Below are 20,760 nucleotides of genomic sequence, written 5' to 3'. Positions count from 1 at the left end.
ATCACATGGAAGAAAGGAGGGGCACAAAGGGGAGTGTAAGGGCCCGTTGTGGCTGCCCTTATTTCATACATTGCATATTGACATCTCTGGCTCAGCTTTATGTGCTCTAGAAATAGGATAAACAAGGGATGGAAAGTCCCCCATCACACACAACACAGAGCCTGAGAACAGTTTACTCGTAATGACATCCCCAGTGTAATCCTGCATCTAAAAGTAGGAGCGTAGAATATTTAGCCCCTCTTCTAAGACAACGTGGCCTTTTTTGGGTCATGCGGAGTTCTTTGAAAGAAGGTCTACAGAGATGAGTAAGAAGCAACGCAGAGTCGTCTCTTTGTTGGTCTACTTTCTGTTGCAGCTCTCATCTCAAGTAAAACCCACTTTTGGTAAGTTCAACTTCGGGTTAGTGGACCGCAGCGCCTCTCAATGCTCCGTGTCAAAGAGGAAGGTTTACAGTCTGTCTATTGTAAAGGTGATGATTGATGACATCAAGGGAAAGTTAGACATTTTGGAAAATTATTTCGGAGTTGGATAAATGTAGCATCCGATTAACTTAGCTTAGCACAAAGCTAAGTTAATCGGATGAACTCGGTCCAACCAGGACCTCTAAAACGTGTTAATTAACATATTATATATCGTTTAGGTTGCACTTTACATAAGGCTCAGTGATAACATGGTAATAGTGGGGTAACTGTTTGATAATAAAGAGGTAACAATTCAGTAATACCATGAAACTATTAAAGTAATAACCATGCAGGTAATAGCTTGGTGTTAGCTCATTTTTGTGCAGAACAAACAAATGAGATATAATGTGTTATAATAACTCTTTGTAAGAAAGCTAATTAGCATATTTCCCAACATGATTGCTCACATTGCTACTTGTTATTGTAAAGACAAACTTCTAAAGTGTAATTTAAGGACTGGCAGGGGGATACAAATACAAATAACTGTGATGAAGCCCAACTCTCTACCTGATGTGACAAACACAGCAGTGACTCATGAAACAATACTCTCCCAGAGAGTTTATTTTGAGGTGCATTTCGGGGAGCACATCCACCAGCACATGAAGTAATCTTCCTCATGGGCTGTGAGGGGTGGGTGGGGGGGGGGGGGGGTACAGGAGGTTGCTAATAACAGCTGCCAGATGTGCAGAGTCCCCCGAGCCCGTGCACATTCTCACAGACAATGGAATGCTTGTGAGGAGCCCCAACAGGAAGTGAGGTCAGGGCTCTTGACCCCTCCCCTAAAAGCTTACTGAGAGACACAGCAGTGGGGCAGCTTTTAAAAGTGTCCCATCATAAACCCGCCGACAGTGAGAGTCCGTAAAGCCTTTCTACTACACACACTGCTCATTCAACCTGCCACTTCAGCTGAGAACACAGACGGCGAGCAACAACAGCCGCTAAACCGTTAAAGTTGTCTCCATCTCCAAACAGAATTATTGCAAAGTTCCTCTTCTTTCCTCTTTACAGTGAGTGCTTTCCACATACCAGCTGCTGCGGGGGCGGCAGGGATGAGTGCGGTGAGAGTGGATTGCACAATCTTGATCCTTTCTCCCCCAGTAAACCATCAGCAGACACGACATGAGTCAAACTTGTTGAAACTGTTTGGTGGGGACCAGACCACGACTCATTTGTTGGCGTATTTTTCCATTGGGCATTTTGTTTTCACCCCCGTTGGAAGACTGTTTATGATGCACTGTGAGGTGCTTCCCCTGATGTCAGGTAGGTAGGTAGGTAGGACTGCCATGCGTGATTCTGAAGAAGTACCACCTGCTTCCTGGTCTTTGAAGTGAGGAAACATATCTTGAAGTTAAGCTCTGAATCATCAGTGATTTGTCTCAACCAAAGTCTTTCATTTTCCATTTACATCTTTTCCCTTAAGCAGTGAAATTCTGAATAAACCCTCAGGCTGGGTTGCTCTAACAAGGATTATTTTCTAAACCTGATGAAATCATGGTTTAACTTTGAATCATGTTGCACCAAACTTTGAAACCCCCTTAAATTTAAGAGAGATTTGATTTAAACCTCTCTAGAAGTTGAGTTTTTACTCTAAAACTTGATTAAATGTAATTTTGTGGCACCAAAACTGTAATTAAAGGTGCTTTATGTGAGATTGGGTGCATTTCTATTGCCTCTAAACGGCTCTCAACATGGCGACGGCTGAGCTGACAGCTCAAAGTTAACAGTGTTTACCTGAGGGGGAACCGGACCCTGGGTGCTACGCTTCCGTGGCGAGGCCTTTGTCGGCACGTGCACAAACATGAACTAAAAGCATGGCAGCCGGCCCAGCTTTGTCAACAAACAACAGAGAAGCTCGGATTACAACACGCACAGAGGGAGAGAGACTTCTTTCTCTGCTCAGGTAGACATTACTCCACTGCCTCTTTATAATAAATCAAGGGACAGAATCACAGTAGAGTTTTACGATGCTGCAGCTGAACGTCTCTCGAGGTACAGGTTCAGCCAGGAATCTGTTCTGGAGCTGAGTAGAAAGATTGGACCAACTGTTTTTTCCCTTTCTGTGAAAAAGGTTTCTGCTGTTCGTTGTATTATCTTCTGTTATTTGGTCATATTTTTCCATTCCGAGTTTTTCTCAAAGCAGGAGAAACTAGACCGTCCCTGCTGAGCCATCATGACCAACGTTATACTAACAGATTTTTTTTAATCTTATTAGATTTAGGTCTCAATGGCATACACATGTGTGTATTTTAATTTGAGTAAACAGGCCTCTCCATATTGATTAAACCATTTTGTTTAAACTTGAATTTACTAAACAGAAATTAATTTGTAATTGTGCAATAAAATAAATATATTTAAAATCTGCATTTACTCGTTTAAAACTAGTTTTTATTCAACTCTGACTAGAAATAATCTTAGATCAAATTAATCCGCGTTGGTGTAAACCAGCCTTAACGGTGGTTTACCCACAATTCCTGAAGCAAATGTCTGGAACACAGAAGCCAGAGAACTCCTTATAAATCGAATGACAACATCACGCAGCTCCCTCTTCTCAGCACAGACACATGACATCACGGACGACTTTGTCTTTCAGCATAACGACTGTGAGACGTTATTCCCTCCTCCTGGAGGCTCTTTCACTGGAACGTGTAGGCGCAGCCCTGATGACTAACAAGCCCTGACTTACCTCCACCTCACCCTCAGCATTACACCTAAAGTCAGACCTGAGGGGTGCATGTGAAAATCACAGCGATGACTCATCACAAACAACTAATTAAATAGCGTTACAGGAGCAGGTCAAACCCTGATTTATTTATCATAACACTGGAGAATGTATTGTCATTCTGCAGGGCTTTAGATATGCATGGCCACTGCTCTCAGGGGAAACTGGGCCAGGATGAGTTGTAAAGTGTGCGCTCTGCTTCACGCTGGGATCTGCTAGGAGAGAGGAAGTGAAGAGGTGGAACATCTGGACTTCATTTGTGTGCCGGAGAAAACGTCCAGAAATAGGATTTTTTTTTTTTTTTTTTGTATTTTCCATATTAATTGCTGTCCACAAACCAGCTTCATCGGTATATTTATACGCTGAGACTCGCGACTCTTTATGGGCATGTGACGTTTCCATACACTCTGTTTCTCGCGTGGGTGTGTGTGTGTGTGTGTGTGTGTGTGTGTGTGTGTGTGTGTGTGTGTGTGTGTGTGTGTGTGTGTGACCGCGTATTGTGCGCGCGCCTCCCTGACGCTCCACAGCCCCGTGGAGCTGTTGTTCCCAGAGAGCAGCCAGGAGGACAATCAGACGGACTGCTGGATTAGAGCGACAAAAGAGAAAGTGCTGTCTCCAAATAAAAAAAGTCTTCTTTGGCTCTTATCGCTCCTCGTTTTTTTTTCTTCTTTTTTTGAATCATCGCTCTTTCGGGAGATCCTTAAACGGTTTCCGCGGCGGCGCACAGACCGGTATGGATTTACCAGAGACTAGACGAGACACGCCGTCTAGTCCTCCACCAAAGTTTTGATTGTCACCGCTGCCTCTCGACCCCGGAGCAGAGGGAAGGCGCCCAAACTTTGACGCAGCATTTGTGGAAAGCGGGGACCACATGTGAGGACCTTTGGAGACAAATATTTAGTCGGAGCGTCTTTTCGCTGCTCTCTCCTACATCTCTCATGGGGTGAGTAAAAGAGTTGGTGTGACAGTCTGCATGTGCTGCAGCCGCCTAACAAAAGGAGCTGATGTGTCTCAATGCGCTTTCACGTGAAATGAGTCGATTTCAGTCATTCAGCGGCGCAGGGCTTTCTTCATAACATCCCCGATCACTCATTTGCGTGAATAACGAACTGAAAGTCTCAGTTGACGCTCAAAGTCACGAAATGGTTCGCTGACTCATAAACACCTCTGACAGCAGAGTGGCCAACGTTAAGCAACCAGCCACTTGGGCTCAGAAACAAAACACTGCTGCTGCAGCCACAGTGTGTGTGCGCGTGTGTGTGTGCGTGTGTTTTAATGAATAACAGTGTGTGGTGTTAAATATTAACATACAGCTCTACATCTGTCGATCATACAAGGGGGGGGGGTGCATCATATGTCGTCTGTGTAGCTGTTGTTGGAGGTTGAGCTGTGCGTGCACCCCGGGCGCGTCCTCGCAGGGGGCTCCACAGACACATTTCCTTGGAGCCGTTGTGCAGCCCGCTGTGTGCCCCCCCCCCCCCCACCTCTCTCTCTCTCTCTCTCTCTGACCCCTCCGATGTTGTTGGGGCTTGTTCATCCGTCACTCTAAAGAAGGCATTGTATTGAAAGGATGTATTAATAAGACAAAAGCCTCCATTATCCCCATGTACCGGAGTTAATCTCATGGGGCTGAAGAAGGCAGGCAGAACAAAACACACTGCAACACGTTGTTGTCAGAGATTTAGAATGAGCAAATATTGGAAGAGCAATCTGAATACGCTGTCGTCACAATATCGTGTATTATAGACATGTTTATATTGGCACATGTCAGTCTTTTGTCAGCCCTGTGTTACATTCCCTTATCACCACTATAAGGCCGGACTGACCAAACAGCAGGTTGTTTCTTGCGTCTGGAAGAGGAAACCCTGCAGAGAGGGATACATAGGTGTCAGCAGTCAAAGCCACGAGGCATCCTGTTGTGGGAGAATCCTCAAATCACAACGAGATAAGGTGATAAGGAGGAGGAACTAATGTTTATTGCTCAGATAAAAGCCGCCATCCATCATCCTCTGTCCTGTGGATGCTCTGGGTCAGTCTGCACGCTGCTGTTCTCATTAGCAGGCAGTCTGAAGCCCCAGCCGAGGTTACGGGGCGACAAACCAAAGTCTCAAAAGCACACGGAAGCTGCAAAGCCTGTTGAGTTAAGACTAGCAAACAAACCTCACTGTGATAACATCAGGAGTAGGGGGTCGAAGAGGAAGCAGGCTCTGCAGCATTAGGACAGGACTGTCAAGTGTTGAGGGCCCTGTCGGCAGCTTCATTGATGCTGGTGTTGTGAGAGAGAAGCTTGGTTTGTTTTGGGGGGGCTGCACGGCCACCTTTGGACTCAGATGCTTCTCCCAGCATGCACTGGAGAGCTTGAATACAGGGGCATGATGCAGCCAGCCGGCGGGCCGGCCCGTCTGCGTTTGGCCAATGTGACCCACATGGCTCATTGCACCAGAAGAAAAGCCGCCACCCCACCAGAGCTGACCGCTGCCAGGCTTCCTCGCACTCTTCACCATCCTTGGCCCGGACAGGAGAAACCCCAGGGGGCCACAGCTCCAGGCACACGCAGCCTTTCACAGACATGCTATTAGTCTTTTAAGAGGGACTTTAAAATCTTTAGCGCAGGCAGACCGGCTCAGTCCAGCCGCCCATGACATCATGAGTTGAGGGTGTGTGTGTGCTGCTGACCCAGCTCACTGAGCTCAGTGGCCCTGCTCTCCTCCGCAAGACAGCCGCTGTAATCGGAGCCCCCTCAGCAGGGGACTTCCAGGGGACTGCATGAGAAATGAGGACAAATAGATGGGTTGAATAAATAAATAGAGGTAAAAGTGCATGAACGTATAAATAAATTAACGGTAATTCAGCGGTGGGAACTGGATTTGCGGGACTTAAGCGAAACGAGGGGGTCACCAGGGGGGTTGAAGGCGGGGACGGGTGGGTGGTGGGTGGTGGGTGGTGTCGATCCCTGAAAGATGCTCGGGTTTCAGCTCAGGCCTGAGAGCGGTCGGCTCATAGGAAGCAGCGAGAAGGGTTGTCCTTTGGTAGACCCGCTTCTCTTTTGTTTGACACTCACCGCTTTATTCAGCCAGATAGGAGGGGTGACAACACCGTGAGATCAGAGGAGCGGCCTGCCAGAGGCGCCCTGGCTTTCACCTGGTTAAATGAAACCTGTCAGGGGTCAATACAGAACTTTTTAAAGAAGAATAGGAGCCTTGGCAGATCACAGGAGACAATGCATGTCTCCATACATTTGGGCTTTTCTCTAATAATAGTAATAGCGTTCTGCAGAGAGCCATCTGGGTTCTACAGAGTTCTTGCTGGTACTCCCCCCTTGAGCTGAAAAACACTTTCCTTGGGTGTGGCAGCTGGAGCAAAATAAACGCCTTCTGTTCTCAAGCTGCCGCAGCGCAAGTCACAACACACAGCTGACAGCATGTAGCAGCTTTCACGGCCAAGAGCTGGGAGTGTCTCGGATCAGGGGAGTAAATATGGCGTCCTCTGCTTTTTACCCGAATGCGAATATGTTGTGTCACTAAAGGTCACTGAATACAGTTTGCCTGCAGGTAGAGAAAGACACACGCACTATCTGTCTCTGCTTTTCAACACAACTCCTCTCAGTGCTGCTCTGATTATCTTCTAAACATTTACATAAGCTGATATTTGCTGGAGACTATTTTAGGAAGGCGTTTTTACCCAAATGACGGAATCCATCGGCTTTAAAGTCTCCTGTTACATTCCTTTTCCACTTGAAGGACTTGGGCAAACCATGAGACCCCCCATGACCAGGCGCTGATGCTTGTAGCAGCATGCCAGGATCTCCTGATGCTTTCTGGGCTGTTCTTCTTCTGTCACATTTCAAGCTCGGACCGGCCCCTTGTTCCAATCTGCTGCCAGTTGGTAATGATGCCTCAAATGGTTTTGGGGTTTTTTGAGCTTTGACAGGCATTTTTTCCTTTAACGCTCCACCGTCAGAAACATTATGCATCTCCCAGAAACAATGACAAGTAGATTTAAGACGAGGTTTCTGGTTTCTGGTTTCTGCTGCGGCTTTGGACGAGGTCGGCAGCACTTTGCAGCCTCTCCTTAGGTTGTGCAGTGTGATTTATGAACTGGACGGAAACAAGCCCCGGCTGTCTGTTCTATAGCGGCAGGCTTAATCAGTGTGGTCATGTCGCGGTTTCCTGATTTCTGGTCATTCTAAGCGCTCACTCTAGAGCCATCTAGGGGCAGGTACACATGAAGATGCTGTGGTTTTTGGAGTCCTCCTCTTTCTTCTTCTTCTCTCTTGGAAGCCCTTGTTATCCAGTCAGCTTTGTTTGTGCAGCTGGAGAACTCAGCGGGATTACTTCAACACCCCACCTCCCCAGATCCAGGAGTAAGCTCGGGACAGTTTTCTTGGATTTTGAATTGCCCCGTGCAGCCAGTTCATTTAGTCTGGAACTGGAAGTTAACTCGATCGCTTCCTAATGAGCTCTGTCAGATCTCCCTAATCACTGGCAGACTTTAAAAATAAGGCGAAATAGCCAAATGTTTAGTTAGAAAGAGCTATTAAGATTGTTTATCCTGTGAAGGCCTCACAGGCTTCAGTCTTTCCAGGCTGAGAGACACGATGGAATTAAGCTTCAGCCAAACACAAGCCGGGTCACGACAAAGGTCAGACTGCTCCATTGCAACAGACAGATTGAGTGGAAGTGGAGTCTGTTTACTCAAAATCAATGTGACAACTGCTCAAACGTGTCCATTCAGATGAGTGTTGTCGATGTCAAAGTCAAGTAGCTGTTGTCTCGTACCCTCTGAAGAGCCTCGCTACAGAAACACTTTCTGACTCGTTTTGTTAGTTTTGAAAAATGTCCCTCGGTAAGCCCCTCAGCACAAACCAAAGCTGCGTAAAAAGCCAAGTCATTTACAATGGGGCCTTTTCTTTTAAACATGTTTTACTCGTGTACTGTTGCCAAGAAGTAAAACAGACATAGTATCCCTCCAAAACTCGAGAAGGTTGAATACCCTCGGGTCTCTTTTCGTGCACATTCGCTGGTCTTTAAAAGCAGGTTGTGTTGGCCCTGCAAAAATACCTTTACAGTTTTTAAGATGCAACGTCCTCATTCCAGGGATGCTGATTTATGTAGATTTTTCTAGAAATACATTTTCTCTTCGAAGCAAGAAATTCCTAAATTGTATAAAATATAGAAGAACAGCTGTCCACTGTGGACACAACAATGTTCCCTCTCCAGGCAACCATGTTTTTCTCCGACAACAGAGCTGTGTTTAATGGATGTGTGTTTGCCAGAGGAGTCTGGAGTTGTTTTCCTATGCTGGACCACGAGGAGAGATGGAGGGCCTCCGTCAATTCATCATGTTATCAAGCAATCGGGGCGGCTTTGTGCCCCCGTGTGTCAGCCTGTGTAGATGCCATCATTTTCCATCGCGCAGTGCTTTGCATTGCCGCCAGCACCTTCTTCCTCTCTCCTCCACTGGTTTTTGACATTCTGTCCTATGACTGTCTGTGATGATGCTCGCTGCACAAAACACACAATTGCATGATTACACGTTGTCATGTTCCCCTGTTCATTGGCACGCAGAGCAACAAATGACCACAAGCTCTCTCACGGCAAACCGCGCAGTTTCCCGATGAAGCAGCAGAACTTGAGAAGGGGTGGAGTTCAAGGTGTAGAATGGGAGCAGGGAGCCAGGACAAAAGAGACCTGAAAGAGGGTTCAAAGCCTTTTATTGAGGGAGAGCTCATTGTAAAGACAAGGACATGGGAAGGTGTGACAGAGGCAGAGCAGCTGAAACTTGAATCAAGCTTGCCTCAGTATTCAAACCTGAGGTTTCAGAGTTATCTGACTTCTTGCTTCCTCATAACAGCCGAAATACACGTGTCAGTATTAAGGACACCATGTGGTTAACACTAACCTATATATGCACGAACAAACGCGACAACTTTTCACAGCATTTTCATGTGTGGTTTACTGCTATTCCATGTGAAGCTCGATTTCTGAGAACAGTCTATTACTTTTCAAGCTGAGCAAATCTCAGGACAGTTTGCACACGACTGCTGCAGAGAAATTTACATTTGGTATCAAGGATTAGTGATAAGGATGCTGTTTTTTAAAGTAGTATTATCAGTAAAGCTACATGGAACAGTCGACACATTTTTTTGCACTGACAAGAGGATTTGGGACACAGTTCTAAGAAAGTCCAGGGTTTCCTGAATCGAGTGCTGATTGCACCGTTTGTGCTGTAATGAAGTCTTTAATAGGGGACTATAAGAGCATGTCTGCCCCAGATGTGTGCTAAATAAATCCCCCTTGATGTGCATTTAATCACCTCTTTGTGGCCTTGTCTTTTGATGTCTGTGGTGGAGTTTAAAATATACGAGCGGAGTGTCAGAGTGAGGACGATGCAGCTCTGCAAATCAGCGAGCGGCATGAAAGGGAGATATGCAAAATAGAGCGATATATTAAAAACGTGAATAATTTGTAAGACAGTGACTTAAGTTGACAGGAATGGTCCGAGGGTGAAGGTATTACAGTAATTGCCTCTCAGGCGCCACCCTTGGAGATCCCCAACCCCCCCGATGGAGCTGACTGGGGGGGTGGGGGTGGGTGGGGGTCTGCCGGTCATGCAGGTTATGGCTCCTCGGGCTGTATGATGCCCCTTTTCTTTTTTTAACGCAGCTCTTTGTCTCCGGCTCCTCTCACTGCCACTCTAAGAGCCACATGAGCAGCTGCCATAAATAGAGTGATGCAAAGTTTCAAGGGATGAACTGACTGAGGAGAGGAACAGAAAACAAGACAAGTCACTTTGAAACCACAGGAAACCAAAACAAACTGAACCATGTCAAGAGACTGGACCCCTCAGAAGAGGCTGTACCCAAACTGTCAAAGTGTTTGATGAGCGAAAGGGTAATCCCTAATTAAACCATCGTATTGAGGACACCCACTGCCCTAATATCTAGCAGCTTATACGCAGTTTTAGTGAACCGTGTCAGCATAATAACGGACAAAGAGAGAGGAAGGTTAAAATTAAACACAGAGGGGAAAAAAACAAGAGGGAACCTTTTTCATGTCACTAAAAAGGAACTGTTTTGTTATTTGCCTCATCTAATGCCATGATGCTGGTATCATCACTCTGATGCAAACTTGTAATACTTCTCTATTTTTTTTTTTTCAGTTCTAAAAAAAGGATGTAGTTTCTGGAACACGGCCTCGCAAATGACTGACATTTCTTTGCTGCATTTTTTTCTTTCTGCGTTAAATGTGTTGTTCCCCCCAGTTGAGTTCCTCTCCCAGTTTAAACTGTGAGATACTGCAGGCCCCGTCGCATATCTCTCCGTCTGTTCTTCCTCTCTAGACCGTACAAGTTGCAGCGCGACACTGAAACAGGCCCTCTTCTTTCTTGTTTGTACTTCCCCTTCAAACCTCTTTTGTCTGGTGATTTTATAAGCTGCTGGTGTTTCAAAAGAATCATAGATCCGGACGACTTACATGCCCATATTTCACTCCTCCATCCTCGCCCTCAGTGTGTGAAGTCACTGCCAGAATGTGTCAGACTCTCTGTCTCGCTGGATTTCACTCCCCTGATTTTCGACGTTTAGGAAATAACAGTAAACATCTGAACATATCGTAACATAACTGAAACATAAGGAAGAATAAAAGTGAGTGCATGCTTGGCACTCTGGGACTTAATATAGACTGTGGAATGCAGCGGCATTTCTCCTGAGGTCTTGAAGTGAACGCATTTCACTTCCTTTTGTATTACAACAGCAATAGTTGAGGTAGCTGATGAGAGATATGTTCTCTTAGTGCCAGCTGTGCATCTTCACTTGACTGTTTTGGGCATCGGCGTTATCCGCGAGCTTGTCGGCAGCGCGGCGGGGATAACCGCGACCGCTAAAGATAAGATCCGGCCGTCATAGACACAAGAACTGTTCTGGGTTTATTCTGATCTCAGAGAGGCGGCGCTGTATGTGAGCTGTGACCGGTGTCATTTGAAGGACCAGTCGCGTCACAGCTGCAACATGAATCCTCTCCGTGCCAGATTACAGTCATGCTGGAAACGTTAACGGCTCTTTTTTTCCTGGAAATTGACTGTGGAAAATCAATATGTGCTGGTGTGAAAAGACTTCACACACACACACACACACACACACACACACACACACACACACACAGCGATGGACAGAGCTGCAGAGAGACGCTGCAGCCACCTGCCAGCAGACACAGTCCATCGCTGTGATTCCTCTCGGCCGTGATGATGCAAATGTAAGATTTAAATCTGTCTAATATTAAGATGTAACAAACAAAACACCTAGTGTGTAAACTAGGATGTGAAATATGCTCAAGCCATTATTATTATTATTATTATTGTTATTATTATTGAATTCACCATAGACCATGTAAAAGTGTTAACCACCCCTTGGCTTAAAGAAGCTGGTGGTGTAAAGACAACGTCATCGCTGATCAAGTTTAGTGAGTGGAAAAGTGTAGACAGGACTGTGGGTGTGCATCTTTCACTTTAGTCATTTCCTGAGAAGTGGTAGCAGTGGTGAAATTTTGTGGCGGTTAATAGTGAGTTGTGTTTTCTCCCGTCTGCCTGGCATGTCAACACTTGATGGGGGGTGGGAACGTTCTGACTGCATTGCTGTGCTTTTGCTTGTGGAATTTTCCTGCGTGACGCCACTCTGTAAAATCACATTCACACCTTTTTGGTTTCAGTCAAAATACTCAACAACACAGGATTTTTGCTGTTGAGCTCACAACCTCTATCACTCTGAAATATGCTCATTTCAAACTCACATGAGTGCTGGTCGTCCTACTGTGTTTTGGTTGGTAGGTCAGTTTGAACAGTGGTTCTCAACTTCTTCTAATCGCGACCCCGCAGAATAACCAGAGTGGTGTTCGCGACCTCCTAGTTGTGTTTAGTTTGAACAGCTGGCACCAAGTCGTTGTCCAGTGGGCTCCAGGCTCTGCAGAGTTTTGATGCGTTCACTGACTTTTTCTCTCTCTTCATGGAATCTATACCGAGGCAGATGATATCACTGGTACAGGCAAAGTCATTTAAAAACCATCCCCCAGTCTAAAATATGTTATTTCATTTTATTCTCCAGAGCCCTGACATTACTGAGAAAGTGCTGGACACAAGCAGCAGAGGGGAGATGAAAAGTGTACAGTTATAAAAAAAAGGCCCTTCCAGAGATAAAATATACACTGATACCTCCATTAACGGCTGTGAAAGTGAGCAGGAAAGAACAAATCTGCAGCAGACGCTTTCTGTGTATCCATGACGGATTACCTTTTCCAGAAGAAAAGCCTGGTGTCTGGAAGACGGCGCAGGAAGTCATTAAATCTCATTAAAATGGGAACATTTACATGATTAACGTTTTCATATTTTAGTCCAAACAAAGAAGATCTTTGTGTTATAGTCTCATGCTGCTGGCTCTTTTTTTATTTTTAGAGCAGATTCTGTGCTGTGAGGAAGAAAAAAAAAAAAAAAACAGGCTGGATTGGTGCTCTGTTGCCACTACAGCGGCTTGTGAGCAGGCAGTGTGAAGGGCAGATGGAGGAAGGTGAAGTTACAGGATGTAACGGACCACAAACTGCCCGGGTGATTCTTGTAGGTAAACAATCATTAAACACATTTCAATAAACAAGATAAGCTGCAAATGTTAACTGTCCAACACAAGGTTAGTCATCCGCTCTTATCTCGACCAAAATCTGCGTGTGCGTGTGTGTGTGTGTGTGTGTGTGTGTGTGTGTGTGTGTGTGTGTGTGTGTGTGTGTGTGTGTGTGTGTGTGTGTACACGTACACAGAATCGTGGACATGCATGCTGTGTCGACGGTTAGGAGCTCTGGTTATGTTTGAAGTGTTTTCCCCCAGAGAAAGTAGAGGCCGAGTGTGACGGGTAGCAGGTGATGTGACGGGGCGGCGTTGCCTTGGTTTTTAGTGAGCAGACGCTGTGCTAATTGGGGCTTATCAGGTGTTTCTGGGAAGCAAAAAAACCACCTGAGGCTTTTGTGCAGTCGTCAGGTCCCATGATGGAGAGGGGAACTCTGTCTCTTGTTAAGGATTAGGAGGAAACATGAGTCAGCTTTCAGCAGCTCCATTTTGAATCGTCTTGCGGAAGATCTATGCAGCTGGTTGCACGTGACGGTTCCTTGGACGATTTAGAGCATGTTTGCAACTGTATGCGTTTGTGAAAAGAAAGCATAGCTGTGAAAAGCAGTTAATGTGAACGTGCACCACACACGAGCATCACCGCATCATTTCTCTAGAAACTAGAACTGTGCAGCTTTGGTGATGATAAGGTTCACGAAGTGTTCTGATAGGATATCCTGTCTCAGGTGTCAGTCTCTTGTTCTTCCTTTGTCTCGGAGGCGCCTGTGTCCACTGTTTTTTTTTTCTGAGCTTCACTGTGAAATCCGGACAGAATATTATATTCGACTCGCTGCAGCCTCTGTACACCTTCACCTACATCACAGTAAGTTCTTCATGAAACCATCACTTTTAAATACTGTAGTAGTAGCAGTAATAGTTTTACTCAGGTCTACTGTTAAAAATCATGAATGCAACCTGAATATAGATAAATGATATTAAAGTTAAATATATCGTTAATGCATAAGTGCTTTAATTGCAAATGTGTGTTCAGTTGAATTGATTTGAAGTGCAGGCAGGTAATACTGATGCACAGTTGATGTGTTTAAACTTTAGAGCAGTGGTGTAACAATTGTACTGACTCTGGCTGCTGAATTCATATTTGAAAATATGATTCAGCTCCTAGAATATTACACTGCATACCTAAACACTTTAATAGCAGTATTAATGTTACATTTTTTACCCTCCATTACCATACTGAAGTGTAGTTTTTTGGGGGGGTTTATGCAGCTGTAGCCAACAAATTGTTGTGCTGAAGAAAGGACTCACATGGTGTGACAACACGTTTTGACAGTGTGTTGTGTCTACTGTGGAAGTGTGACAGTGATGTCTGGGTTGAACACAGGGCACAGTTTTGACGATGGGCGGGTTGGGAGGGATGGGAGGGAGGGGGGGGGGGGGGGGGTTGCATAGCAGGAAGTCTGCACTTCTGTCGACCAATCACCACGGAAAGACCTGAATGGCACACCGTCGGCAGGTAGAGGGGCAGGGCGGGGCTGTCGGTAAACCAGCCCGGCAGGTTTCTCACACACACACACACACACACACACACACACACACACTCTAAGTGAAATCCCTGTGATGACAGAAGCCAAGGACTGGAGGTGACGGGACGACCTCGAGCTGTCTGCTCAACACAGCCGACAGAAAGATGGAGCAAACTCTGGTGCGTTTTTCTCTTAGCAGACTGGAGACTGTGGAGATACGGAGCTGGCTGATTTTTCCAGTAATAAAATCATTAAAGGCTGCAATAATGTAACCTGATGTAATTACGCTGGTGCAGCTGGCACACGTGCTCAGCCTCAAGCCTGCTCTTTGTGTCTATTAATGGAGCTGAAAAGGATGGGGGGGGGGGGGGGGGGGGGGGGGGGTCTGCCCTGATACAGCAGTTCTGATAAGGGAGTGATCGACTGTAAATACATTTCTGTTATGATACAGCTGCAGAAGCCAAATGGAAGTGCGCTGTCCCATTATTAAGGCTGAAGGGCAATGCTATCCACGCTGAAGGAGACTATTGTTCTTTGTTCCTGCTGGAGGAAACAGTGTGCTGGTTATTGCTGGCTGTGTGTCGAACCTGGGGAATGCTGTGCTGCACTACTCCATGTCTGTCACAATTAGCCGTGTGTGTGTGTGTGTGTGTGTGTGTGTGTGTGTGTGTGTGTGTGTGTGTGTGTGTGTGTGTGTGTGTGTGAGGAAAGATTTCTGTGCATGCGAGCAGAGTGAAGTCCGACGCGGTGCAACTCGTCACATGGATGAGTTTGTGGACGTCACGGTGATGTCTCAGATTCCAGCCTTTGTGTCCAGATGCCGTTCCACATGCATGCTCTCCGTCCGGCTTTGTCTCGTTCTCTCGCCACCTTTCAGTCTCTCTGGGTTTTGAGTAGAAGCCCAGCTGAACAGAGACGAGGTTCAAGCCCCAGTTTCCACTGAAGGCTTCCAGTTAAGCTGCAGAAGATGAACAGTGTTGAATTTCCTCTGGAGCTGCAGAGGGATCCTGTTGCTTTTGACAGGTTGAAGACACCAGCTCCACCTCTAATTAGATTTCCAGAGCCTCCAACTTTCCTTTGTTTTGGTTTGTTTATGGGTTTCTCCTTGAGAGAGAGAGCTCTCTGAGTAATTTGAAGCCACTAAAGTGGTTCACAAGGTTTTTGTTAATTTGTTTGGCTGCATCAGTATAAAACGTAGCACTTTATCAGCTTTACATATTCTGCTAAAATACAGCAGCCTTGCTTTTTGAATTAAAAAAAAAAGGAAGAAAATAACATTCTTTAAAGGAATAAATTGAGCATTGAATGAAAACATAGAGAAATGTCCATCCCATTGCCTCAAAGTCCAAGGTGATATCTTTAAATGTTTTGTTTTTTCAGTCCAAAACCCAAATATTTTTAGTTTAATATGATATAAAACAGAGAAAAGAAGGAAATCCCCTTATCTGAGAGACTGAAACAAGCATTTTCTGCCATTTTTGCATGAAAAATATTACCTTAATGATGATTTTTCTGTCAATCAGCTCTACTTAAAATTGTGATATGTCATACAAACGGTGTATGATTTTCACCAAACGTTTGTTTTCTCATAAAGTCAGCGAAACTCCCACCGTTTCCTCTGGGGCCTCTGCTTGTTTGATTTGCTGTTCTCGTGTGTGAACTGGTTGGAGGGGTCGGGATGAGATGAGGAGGTCTGGTGGATCCAAAAGCTATGCAGAAGTTTCAAGAGGTAGCTCACTGGAGTGGAAAGGTTCGCTCCCCACAACAATGCCATGTGTTGACAGCCGAGTGCTCGGACAGGGTTAGTGGAATGTCCCTTTGTCTGAGCACCAGCGCTCACAGAGTATTTATTCTTCTACCTGAAGATGATCTCTGCCTGCACAGGTTCACCAGCACAAACGAAGGGAAGATCTTTTCGTGATTAATTCCCTCAGAGTGAATTGAAGTTTCCCCACAGTCATTTTTAACGTACAACTCCGCTGGGTTGTTACTTTCCGTTCCTTTTAGACCGCAACAAGCTGCAACTGTTTCCTGTGTGGGTGTTCAGTTTGGGATTCAGTGTGTTCTCACCGTCTTTTACTTTGAATGCCAGTTCTTCATTTTGAAATCTGTTGATCTGGTAGATCACCTCAGGGACATTTGATTTAATATACTGCTCATTTTTGCAGCCCTTGTCTATTGCTGTTCCTCCGCTCTTTGACTTGAAGTGTTTATTTTCCACTGTGCAGACTGAGCAGCAGGTTGTTGCCTGGTTACGTTGTTTTGACTTTGGCCAGTGAATTGCTTTGCTAAAAATCCACGCTTGCTTTGTCACCGTTTATTTCATGTGTGCAAGTGAATTTCCCCTGTCGGTAACCCGGGCCTTCTCTTCCTTTCTGTGTGTCTGCAGGTGACCCACATAGAGCTCCTCAGACGTGACTGTGGGACAGGCCGTCTCCCTCACAGCCCGGGCCGTCTCCCTGTCCGCTCCTGAAAGGCAATGATTATCGACCGAGACGCTCCGCACGACTCCACTGTGTGAATGAATCTTTGCCGTAAAGCCGCTGTGCTCTGCCACCCTGTCACCATGAAGAGCAAGTACTCCCAATACTACAACCAGAGCCTGATCCCCTCCTACTATGCCTTTGCTAAGAACATGACCATCCAGGAGCTAAAGGACCATACTGAGAAAAAGAAAACGCTCACCAGCCTCAACATCGCCATCGTGGTCCTCTGCACCATCATCATCCTGGAGAATCTGCTGGTCCTCATCGCCGTCTGCCGCAACAAGAAGTTCCACTCCGCCATGTTTTTCTTCATCGGCAACCTGGCGTTCTCTGACCTGCTGGCAGGCTCGGCCTACATAGCCAACATTTTCCTGTCGGGGCCGAGGACCTTTGACCTGATTCCCGTGCAGTGGTTCATCCGGGAGGGCACGGCGTTTATCGCTCTGGCGGCGTCGGTCTTCAGCTTGCTGGCGATAGCTACGGAGCGCTATATTGCAATCACCAAAGTCAAGGTGTACGGCTCCACCAAAACGTGCCGCATGTTCCTCCTGATAGGAGCCTGTTGGGTCACCTCCATCCTGCTCGGAGGACTTCCCATCATCGGCTGGAACTGCATCAACGACCTCCGTGAATGCTCGACGGTGTTGCCGCTCTACTCCAAGAAATACATCCTCTTCGTTGTCACCATTTTCAGCCTCATACTGCTCTCTATTGTCATCCTCTACGTGAGGATCTATTTGATTGTACGCTCCAGCCACCAGGAGGCGACCAACTCGCCGGCCTATGCCCTTTTGAAAACAGTCACAATAGTGCTGGGCGTCTTCATCATGTGCTGGCTGCCCGCTTTTATCATCCTCCTCCTGGATTCGTCATGCAGGATACAGTTCTGCCCGATCCTCTCCAAAGCAGACATCTTTTTTGGCTTTGCCACTCTGAACTCGGCGCTTAACCCCGTGATCTACACGCTGCGCAGCAAGGACATGAGGAAGGAGTTTCTGCGCGTGTTGTGCTGCTGGGGGGTGCTGCAAAGCGGGCGGCCAGCCGACCGTTGTCTGGTCCCTCTAAAGAGCTCCAGCTCTCTGGAACACTGCACCAACAAACATGAATACCAGACCACACCAATCATGCAGGACTGTACCAGTGTCTGATACGGTGCAAACACATCAGAGTGAATGTGTGTGTGTGTGTGTGTGTGTGTGTGTGTGTGTGTGTGTGTGTGTGTGTGTGTGTGTGTGTGTGTGTGTGTGTGTGTGTGTCTGTGTGTGAGAGAGTGTTAGTGTGTGTGTGTGTGTGTGTGTGTGTGTGTGTGTGTGTGTGTGTGTGTGTGTGTGAGAGAGTGTTAGTGTGTGTGTGTGTGTGTGTGTGTGTGTGTGTGTGTGTGTGTGTGTGTATGTATGTGAGAGAAAGAAGAGAGGCCGTGCTGTGATGCAGAGATGTTAAAAAAACAGACACTCTGGACTGAGATGCCTGACAAGGCTACAACGCGGCCTTTTACTTATTACAATCAAAATTGTGTGAATTCACAATCAGCATTCAATCGATTGCAGCGTGTGCAAAAACACAATGTTTCAAGAGGGAACCAATTCAGCAGGAGGGAACTGTCAGAAATGTGAAAAGAGCTTTTTTTTTTCATGGGTACTCTCATTAATTAATATAGAGTCGCAAACCATCGTCATGTATATGCCTGTCGTCTTGTTTTTCTTTCTAAACGTGTAAACCCCTTTTTAAAAAGCCTGAATTAGAAACATAACCGACATAATATTGTAGTTATGGTGAGTTGCTTTGGTCCTTTCAGCGACTGCAGCTATGCAAAGTTGCACTTTGTAGATTACATCAGAGATCGTTGTCCTTCGTTAGGTTTGAACAACTTCACTCTCCTGTGCTGATATGTGTAAACGTCAGGCCCACCGATCCATCACTTGCTCCCCACAGAGCTGGAGACGGTGATCAGCTTCACTCACCACCGAACTCCAGCGAAGCCAGGTTACCACGAGTGCTCCCTCAACTAAAACCAGACCTATATATTCCCGATATAACCTTGCTTAAACCATTTGATTAACTAAAACAAACTTACATAATCTGCTTACATTTAATGCATGAGATTCTAACTTATTTGTAAGTGCTAATGTATGTATGATATATTCCAGCTCCAGCTTCCATCACTAACACCCCTTCCCTCATCTGTTCTCATAATCTGTCCCACTTGCTTTTACTGTTGTCTCTTGTATCTTAACAGTTTCCGTGGAGGAAGGCCTAATCAGAAAGCACATTTCCTGAAGTGAGTTGGCACTGATGCGTTTCATTCAATGTCAGCTGTCCAGCAGTTTTGACCGATGGGGCCGATGTCCTGACAGTGTTGTAGCAACGTAGCAACAATGTGCCCTCTCTGTTTTTGCCTTCCTCTTGGGGAAATTAGGCTGAATGTACGTATGAAGTGTTTGGGGCAGGCGCTCCATTGTTGACAGTATTATTGATCATCCTTTTTTTGAATTACCAAGTCATTGACGAGCAGAGAGTGGGATGAACAGGGTAGGTCACTCTCACTGTGAAGTCTGAAATGGCACCATGAACAAAACAAACAATGTTGTGAACATCCTGGTTTAATTTGCTGGCCATATGCCTTGTGCAGCTAAAGATGTAAACACGTCTCATCTTTCCAAAGACCCCTCTCCTCCCCTACAAAATACGAGAAGATCCGGTTCCAAATGCACAGAGGGAGGGGGGGGGGGGGGGGAATCTGTCCTCCTGGGAGGTCACCTTCATCCTCATCTCTGATATCCTACAACATGTCACTTCCTGCAGCCACAGGAAGTCCTGTTTTTCATCGTCCGGTTCCTGTTGTTCAGGGTTATACTAACCGTTTTCCTGTGGACACACATTTAAAACTCTTCTCTCCCTCAGTGTTTTTGGTATTGACATTTACATTTAGATGACCAAGTAGAAATGGTGAAAAGCACTTTGGCAGCTTCAGTGACGTTTGCTTTCCCCCAGTTTTTTTAAATTTTATTTTCAGACGGAAAGGTGTTTTAAACTGTGTACCTGTCCCTTCATTGTGTTGCTTGACTCTGTGATGTTTTATAATAAATAAATAACTATGTATGTTTGTATGTAAGTATGTATTTTTGTACAGTATGTATGATTTGTGTTGTATGAAATGTCTCGTGTGCAATAGCCTTTTGTGTCCAATAGCACGCTGCCTGTGTTAAATCGGTACAATCTGAAACACTAATGTAGGTACATAAACGTTTTGTTAATTGTATTCCCTTTTTTATAAAATAAATGAAATACTGAAAGAAATCTTTGTGTGTTTGAGTTTAACTCTGATTTGCAAGCGACTTAATTGCAGCTGTGGCTTCTCTGCAGGTCCTGAGACGCCTCACTATTGTGCGTGCATCTGAGAAGTATTCAAAATGGAGCATTTAATCCAAACATGCTCTGACATGGTCAGAAAAACACTAGCTTCAACATGAAAGTGTACATGCAAATGCTGTTTGGCCATTAATCACGGCTCTCTCACCTAATTAAATTATTAAATTGCTTCGAGGCTAAAGCAAGACAGGGCTATGGTGGGAAGCTAGGCAGAGAGAAGGGGAGGCTGGAAATGGGGTGTGGTGAGGAAGAATGTCTATTTGTAAGATAGTTTGTCTGAGAGAAGTATAAAGAAAGGCCCCGGGAGAGGTTTTCGGGGTGAGGGTAGACTGACTTATAGTGGCCTTGGGAGAGTTGGGCTTGTTTCCTGTCAGACGTCCAGGATTCCTGGGTGGGAACATTGGCTGAATCAGCCCCAGGAGGCTGCGCTGCTGGGATGTCTGCCAAGTCTTTCCAGCGCCCTGCAGGATATGACATCAGACTCAGAAACCTGGAGGTGAAGTTGTATATACAAAAACATTTAAGTCAGCACACGAGACATATGTGGGTTTGTCCCTGCAAAAAGAACACTGAAAAATAGACATGGAGAAGAAATA

General features: G+C 45.8%; 1 protein-coding gene across 1 annotated transcript; it reads left to right on the top strand.

Moving 5' to 3' along the window:
• Positions 1 to 3,471: 3,471 nt before the first annotated feature.
• s1pr2 (sphingosine-1-phosphate receptor 2) lies at positions 3,472 to 20,086 on the top strand. Its single transcript, XM_068727842.1, has 2 exons — positions 3,472 to 4,123; positions 16,699 to 20,086. The coding sequence occupies exon 2, from the start codon at positions 16,831 to 16,833 to the stop codon at positions 17,941 to 17,943; it is 1,113 nt and encodes a 370-aa protein (XP_068583943.1). The 5' UTR covers positions 3,472 to 4,123; positions 16,699 to 16,830; the 3' UTR covers positions 17,944 to 20,086.
• The last annotated feature ends 674 nt before the right edge of the window (positions 20,087 to 20,760 follow it).

Source organism: Cebidichthys violaceus, unplaced genomic scaffold, assembly GCF_023349555.1.
Source record: "Cebidichthys violaceus isolate CVI_PGR_0920_01 unplaced genomic scaffold, fCebVio1.0.p SCAF_40, whole genome shotgun sequence".
In the NCBI taxonomy this organism is placed as follows: Eukaryota; Metazoa; Chordata; class Actinopteri; order Perciformes; family Stichaeidae; genus Cebidichthys; species Cebidichthys violaceus.
Note: the sequence above shows the minus strand (reverse complement) of the source record. Positions and strands in the feature narration are given on the sequence as shown.

Excerpts from the sequence above, each read along its gene's own strand:
- s1pr2 (XM_068727842.1), top strand. The coding sequence starts at position 16,831 with ATGAATCTTTGCCGTAAAGCCGCTGTGCTCTGCCACCCTGTCACCATG.